At 37.6% G+C, this 7,613-nt stretch overlaps 1 protein-coding gene across 9 annotated transcripts in view; it reads left to right on the forward strand.

Moving 5' to 3' along the window:
• The window catches only part of LOC126236763 (UPF0488 protein CG14286-like), a 718,241-nt gene extending 711,310 nt beyond the window's left edge, over positions 1 to 6,931 (forward strand). For 5 of the 9 annotated variants that reach the window (XM_049946318.1, XM_049946324.1, XM_049946326.1 and 2 more), the window contains 2 exons: positions 2,628 to 2,762; positions 6,597 to 6,931. In XM_049946318.1, the coding sequence (XP_049802275.1) occupies positions 2,628 to 2,762; positions 6,597 to 6,808 (347 nt within the window). In that variant the 3' untranslated portion in view covers positions 6,809 to 6,931. The remainder of the gene's footprint in view (positions 1 to 2,627; positions 2,763 to 6,596) is intronic. The other 4 variants (XM_049946321.1, XM_049946320.1, XM_049946319.1 and 1 more) reach the window with 1 other exon arrangement.
• The last annotated feature ends 682 nt before the right edge of the window (positions 6,932 to 7,613 follow it).

The following is a 7,613-nucleotide window of genomic DNA, read 5'->3' on the forward strand; positions in this document are numbered from 1 at the left end:
AAGAGATGATCATTTCGGTTGGCTCCAGTAATGGTTCCAGGTCCAAAGAAGAGAACAGGGATTATTCCTCTGTCGGAGTCACTTCACTTAAACTATAGCTGTAAGTGTGTATAAAAGACTCGCTGATGGAAAAAAATGAGAAAATCTAGATTTCGTTCCATTCAGTCACAAAATCTTGCAAAAACCCACCCAAAATTTGGAGAATGTAAAAGCGAAAGGACAACATCAGTTGAAGATACACAAGATTTGAAAATTTGGGAAGAACACATTATAAATCATGTAACCTGAAAGGATAAATGTAACACTGTTGTTACCTGGACATATGATAACTTTGTAGAAGTGCAGAGTTGTAACCAACAAGTCACCACAAGAAACTTGCAACAATGGGCACTTGCTGCTGTGAGTGAGTTTCTAGATTTGGAATTCAAAACCTCAGAAACATGATCAGAGAGGTCAAACAAAAGCATAAGATTCATCAAACAGAAATTTGGAAATTTAAGAGAGATTGCCACTCTAGAGGAAACTCTTGCTGGGAAGAGAAGTTTTGAGTGGGGCTCAGGCTCTTACCCCCCCCCCTCCCCCTCCCCGTTATGACAAGGATTTTGTTATCAACATCGATCAGACAGGCAAGTGGAGAATCCTCATTCATTGACATCAGTTGAAATACTCTTTTTAACCTCACATACAACAAAATATTCACATTTGTATGTTCTCTTTGCAGGTTGCCAGTAGCAATTGACATACAACCAAATCCTGGACCATTGAGAGGAAAAAGTAGTTCTTGTGAAATGACGGTATATGAACAAAGTAAGCCACTTGTATAAAGTGCAGTATGCTGTAACCCTTCTGGAAAATTATTGCCAACAGTCTACATATGCCAATAAGAGAGTATTGGCCCTTTAGACTGAAGATTCAAACAATGGTGGATGATTATGTGGCAAAGTATGGGACTATCATCATTACTTATCACAATCTGGGAAACTTAGAGCAGTCTTAAAGAAAAAGCTTTTGACTGATGTAATGAACTCTTACACGCAGGGGAGCGAATTTCCTCTATTAATTTACTCTTGGCAAAAACAAACAAATCCACAATCATGGGATTAGATATTTAAGATGGTGAAGGATTGCCATTGTCCAGTATTAAAATGATCCCCCACTCTCCAGATACATTCTGCTAGTGCAACCTTACGATGTTTCTTGTTATTGTCAGGCAAAGAATTTGATAGAAAAGTTTCAAAACTGCTCTTATCTCATTGAGAGAGAAAAAGGAAACGCATCCCCATGAGGCTGTACATTCCATTGTACATCAGCTATCCTTGCCGATATTTGGTGAAATGATGTGTTACACATGGTTCACTGCCAAACAGTGCATTGAGAGAGTACCTATTATAAATGTAAATCAAGTTTATTTTTCTGTAGAAACTTTAAAACAATTATGTACTTATAAAAGAACTAGGTGTAATTATAACATGTGTAAGGTGCTGAGAAAATTATTTCTTCCCCTGTTTTTACTATGAATATCAAACCAACATGCATAAATCACAACAGTAAAATAGTGCAAGTATCTAATTTTGTATACAACTTTCTTGTATACACCTCTCAATTCCTTCCTGGAAATTTATTTGCAAACCTAAATTTTCCTGTTGTTTTAATGCCTGTTGTGAACGTATTAATAGATATAATATATTGAGCATTAATTCAGTTTATTTTCAGTGTAAGTAATGTAAAAATTGAAAAATAAAAAGGAAAAAAAATGTTTCTGCAGAGGGATACAACCATCAGATTACCATTCCATACTCTTTCTGATGCACCAACTGCTCCCTGGAAACTACTCCAATGTAAATGGCTCATGCCTTGCCCAACCTGCAACAAAAACTGCTATTTTATTCTAAACACACAGCCATCTGGAGCTTCCACTTCTCTCACTTTTATTTCTGGCCAAACTGTGCGCATACTGTAACTTTGGATGAAATTCATAATGACGAGTAGCCATGATGTGCTTGTTATGTTTTTGTGGTTTGTTCTCCTTGCATTGCTTCACTGCTTCACTTCTCCTCATTCCCCGTTTATTTTGTAAGATTATTGAATTAGTCTTCTTGCTTAAAAATGTCAATTTATGGTTAATTGTTAAGACTGCTTGTACTGCATAGAGACACAGCAACAGTTTTCAGTGGTCACATATTTCATATCATTACATCTTCGTTGATTTCATCTCCTTTGCGCTATTCATCCCTCGTGGCTGAATAAATTACAGTCCTGCTCAACTCCGTTCCACCAGTGGTGTTATTTCCATGTAACCTGTTGTAGGACCTTTGGTAAAATGCTTAGAAATTGTAGCTGGAAACATCAGCAACAATGAATTTTTGAGCCAGGTGTGGAGTCATGCTCAGTTAAACTAATGGTTAAAGCAACTTTTATGAAAAGCAGGAAGTCTCTTTTTGAGTTCAGTTAGGGCACAAATTTGGAAATTTTAAGTTTTGTGTGCTGAGAACCAATTGCTTTTTGTGTTGCATAAGACTGCAGAGGTGTCTGTGATCACAGTATTATATATAAATCTTTAGTGTTGCTTGCAGCTCGCATACGTTGCGTAGCTTTATGGTAGTACAACTAAATTACTTTTGTTCCAGCTCAAGATGCCAGTCGCGCATTGAATGTACTAAAGAGCAAAACTGCACCTTTAATAAAAAAACGCCAAGTTATGAGGACAACATTTGGTGACTACAGAGTCAAAATGTCGGAGGAGGAAAAGCAATTTAACAAGAGTATGATAGCTTTTAAAATTAGATATATACTTTAATTAGTGCTTACACCACTAATCTTGTGTGAAGTGAAGTGGTTGTCTGTCTTTGTAGCAGAAGTTGTGTTATGGTAGAACCAGGAATTGGAAACTCAAGAATTCTTTAGATAAATGATTTAATTGAATTTGATGATTATCAAAAAATTGGCCTAAGAAGAAATGTAGAACTTGAGAAAATACAAAAATTTCAAGTTGCTGTGAAGGGAAACTGCAAAATTGATATAGTATAAATGGCTGATAGAAGGTGACTTCTGAAAATTATGATTGCAGCCAGAAAGGATTGTAAAATGAAAGACTGTGTAGAATTAGCAGTGTAAATTGTAATTGACAAAAATATTTGTTTAGTGGATGTTAAATATGAGTACCATAATAACTCATTTGAAAAAAAAAAATTTGCAAATTTTACTGCATGCTTTATAAATTGTTACCTCTTTCTTTCTGTTGTGCTATATTTTAAAGTTCTTTGAAACGATCAGATTAATGTAATACCTAGAAAGGACATGACAGCATAGTAGGTGCAAATAATAAGACAGAATTGCTTCAGGGGCAAAATATTTGGTACTGCCAACAGTCAAACTTAAAAGTACATGACACTATCCTGCTTTTGAAACTTTTAGTTTCTTCCTGGGGCGGAGCAGACAAGGCGAAATATGTTGGAGAAGGTAACTCAGCCCCCAATTTAGAGACATATATAAGAGGGGCATTCAGTAAGTAATGAACACTTTTCTTTCCTGGTCCAATTGTGGTTGAAAAAACGCGAAATTTTTTTGTTGGGCATTTTGGGGAATTGCCACTTCAGCACCTATAGTTTCATGACTTATAGGTGGCAGTGCAGTACTAGCCTTCAAGATGGCATCTGTAATGGAGTTGCATTCAAGCAGAAAGCTATCATTGAGTTTCTTTTGGCAGAAAACCAGAGCATCAAAAATATTCATAGGTACCTGCAGAGTGTTTAAGGAGACCTGGCAGTAAACAAAACCTTCTTGAGTCATTGTGCATTGTGTCCCTCATCATTGCAACAAGGTCACACAAACCTGTCAGATCTCCTGTGTGCCAGCTGGCCACACACAGCTGTGACTTATGTAATGTTGGAATGTGCAGACACTCTCATTCAAGGTAATCGATGGATCACATGCTCAGCTGGGCATTTCTGTTGGTAGTGCTGACACACTTGTCCGTCAGTTGGGGTGCTCAAAGGTGTGTACCTGGCTGGGTCCTCGACACCTAACAGAAAGCCTTAAAGAGCAACAAAAGACCATCTATGTGGAATTGCTTGCACGTTTTGAGGCTGATCATGTGACCCTTTTTGTTTGAACATTGTCACAGGCAGTGAAATATTGGTTCATCCCTTCGAACCAGAAACAGAACTGCAATCCGTGTACTGGTGACACACCACCTCTCCTCCGAAGAAAATGTTCAAAACTGCATCCTGAGCCGGTAAAGTCATGGTGACCGTCTTCTGGGACTCTGGAGGCTTTATTCTGTCTGATGTCCTCCCTCAGGTTGCAACAATCATCTCTGAAATGTGTTGTGCTACTCTCGGGTAATTGAAGAAATGAGTTCAGTGTGTTTGTTGCCACAAAAATGCAAATGAACTACTCCATGACAATGCAAGGCTTCACACAAGGTTGCGCAGTTGAGAGGTGCTCACACAACTTCATTGGACTGTTCTTCCTCGTGCACCCTACAGCCCGGATCTTGCAGCACCTTCAGACTTCCATCTGTTTGGCCTAATGATGGATTTACTCTGTTGGAAGTAGTATGTGGGTGATGGGGAGGTTAATGATGTAGCAAGACTTTGGTTCAGGTATCGACCAGTAGAAGGGTATCGTGCAGGCATGCAGGCCCTGCCAGTAAGGTGGTGCAAGGCCCTCACATTGAACAGAGATTATGTTGGAAAATAAGATTTTGTAGCCAAAAGAGTGGGGAGTAATATGGTGTATTGGAATCCTGAATAAAACCAAACTGTTCTCAGAAAAAGTGTTGCAGTGCTTATTGGACTCCCCTCATACATTTAAGGTTTTGCCCTCTGCGTTATAACATAGAAAACCTTTTTATACTTTCTGTTATGTAAGCTAATCTAGAGTCATTAGATAAATACATTAGGTAGTACCACACCATAGTAGGAAAAAGAAAATAATGAAATTTGAAACACTCATTCATAAAAACATGAGGTTGCATGCTAATGACAATTCATATTTCTGAAGACTATTCTTAATCTCAGTTACAATGCATATATTTCAGTTTTTGACATGTATGTTTCTGCACTAGTTGAGTAGTTTCATTTTGACACTTCAGTCTGCTAAAAATGATATTAAGGAATTGATGATTACTCAGGCAACCAATTTTGTTAATATGAGGTATCATTACAACCATCGTCATCATATGTAAGAGACAGTCAGATGAAGGCAAGACAGATGGAAAAAAGTAAGTAAACTATTTATTATTTCAAAAGTAAACACCATAACTGTTAATACATTTACCCCAGTGTGACACAAGATGGTCAATGTCTTCATGGAAAAATGTTTAAAGCTGCCTACAGAACCATGATTGTACCCAGGCATTCACTTCATCATCTGGCTTATTGATGGCCATGAATCTCTTTCTTCAGGTCTCCAAAAATGTGGAAATTGCATGGGGAGAAATCAGAACTGTATGCGGGATGTGTAAGGGCTTCCCAGTGAAACTTCTGTGGGTCTGTCCACATTTGCTGAGGTTGTTTCAACTACACTGCAAAATTTATGCTGGGAAGTCCTTACACGTCCTCCGTAGAATCCTGTTCTCTGCCCATGCAATTTCAGTATTTTGGAGCCCTGAGAAAAGACATTTGTGGCTGTCAATTTGCTTTGGATGAAGAGGTGCACGCCAGGGTACAATAAGCAACTGTAAACATTTTTCCATGAAGGCATTGTCTGTCTTGTGTCACAGTGGGGTAGATGTATTAGTAGTCATGGCAATTACTTTTTGAAATCATGCCATATCTTCTACCTTGGTTTCGTTTTCTTTCTGTACACAAAGTATACAGCAGCTCATATAAAAGAAACAGAAATGCTTTGAAGTCAATCATTTCTTGTAGGTTTCTTGTGTCTACCAAGTCTTTCTCTTTCACATGTGTCAGTTCTGAGTGGTTTGCCTCTATATCATGTAGAAAGAAAATACCGAACTTTAACACTTACTCAAGTCATGTGGGCCAGTTTATATCTTTATTCCTTGACAATCTGTTGAGTCTCCAACTGCGGTCCACTGCTTGCATATTTCATAATACATTGGCTCTTATTTTGTAAGTATCATTTCACATACAAAGTGCTTATATTCAGCCTATCACTGTCATTTCTTTCCATCCAACCAGAATTATGATCTATTATTTTCCTTTCTTTTCTGTTTACATTTACTTGCAATCTTTCTTTGTATTTGTTATGTTTTAACGTCTTCCAAATGCACACATGGGTGTGCACATTCTGTATCCCCACCCCCAAATCCCATGGAAGTAAAAAAAAGACACAAGAGGGAGGGAGGCTGTAGAGTACAATCTACAGAAATGTCACACTATATATTGGAACAGGTTCCGACTGTATTGTTCCAATTCGTCAGTTAGCAATTTGATGTGAACTGTGTGATAACAACTCCACTGTTTATTAGGGTCTTCAGTTGCTCCAGCTGTACCCATTAATGTTGCTCCTGCATGTTTTCTAATTGCAGATACGTATACCAGATGTTTCAAGGTTGTAAATTGTTATCCAGATCTTATTTTGAAAACTTTGGTAGTTATTGCTGATCTTAGTTTTGTTGTATATTTCAGCAAAAACACAGCTGAGATTGGCTGCTGTAGAACCAGACAAAAAGTCTCATTTTTTCAAAAAATGTTCTTCATTGTCCAGCAGTACAACAACAAATGCTAAAGAAGAAGAGATGGACAACTGTGATGAGACAAAATGTACTGAAACCTCTGAAGACAGAAAAAAATTATATGAAGCATTAAATGGAAGCTGTTTCAGATTCAACTTTGAATGACAGGTTTATGTAGAATTTTGTGATGTCATCAACAATATTCCATACATAAATACACATTTTATTTGAAATTTCCTTTGTTTATTGGACTTACAATTCTGTAAATAAATTTTCTATGGAAATTTATGTTTTGCAAATGTATGTGTCAGTAAAGAAATCTGTCATTTTATTAACACCTTTTTAAAACATGCAGAGACATTTATTAAAGAAAAGTAAAAACTGTTTCAAATGTATCACTCAAATGGCAATGTGAGACTTTTGCACAGGGGAGGGGAGGGGTGGTAATGCTTGCAGCGTCTGTGGCATTCGGTAAGCCTCACATGCTCCTTGGATGATGCCAAATGGTGGATACTCCAGGGAGCTCAGTCTTTGTTGACTAGGTACAGGTTTCCTGAATTGGGAGAGTAGTGATGCCACCAGCCTCCTGTAACCATAAGCTGTGGGCATGCTTCAGCAACATCAAATTTCTTCTTGCACAATAGGTGTGCCATCTGGGAATAACAACACCCACTATTCTAAAAGACAGACAGAGGCTAGTTGTCCTGATAATCTGGCTGTATTTAGTAATGGAGCTCAAGAAGTTATAAATCAGAATGTGTTTCTTTTTGTTTGATCTAGAGGAAATACGAAGGCATAATGGAGAGACTGATAAGCCTCAGCTTTCATTATGATCTTTAATTCATCAATACGTGAGTATATCATGAAAGGGTTCCTCCGTCTTTGGGCTGAGCTTAGATGCCTAACTCTTTTAGGTGTTACAAATGCTAACAATTTTGCTATATAACATTAAGTAGCATAGATGAAGTGA

The sequence above is a fragment of the Schistocerca nitens genome, chromosome 2, assembly GCF_023898315.1.
Source record: "Schistocerca nitens isolate TAMUIC-IGC-003100 chromosome 2, iqSchNite1.1, whole genome shotgun sequence".
Taxonomy (NCBI): domain Eukaryota; kingdom Metazoa; phylum Arthropoda; class Insecta; order Orthoptera; family Acrididae; genus Schistocerca; species Schistocerca nitens.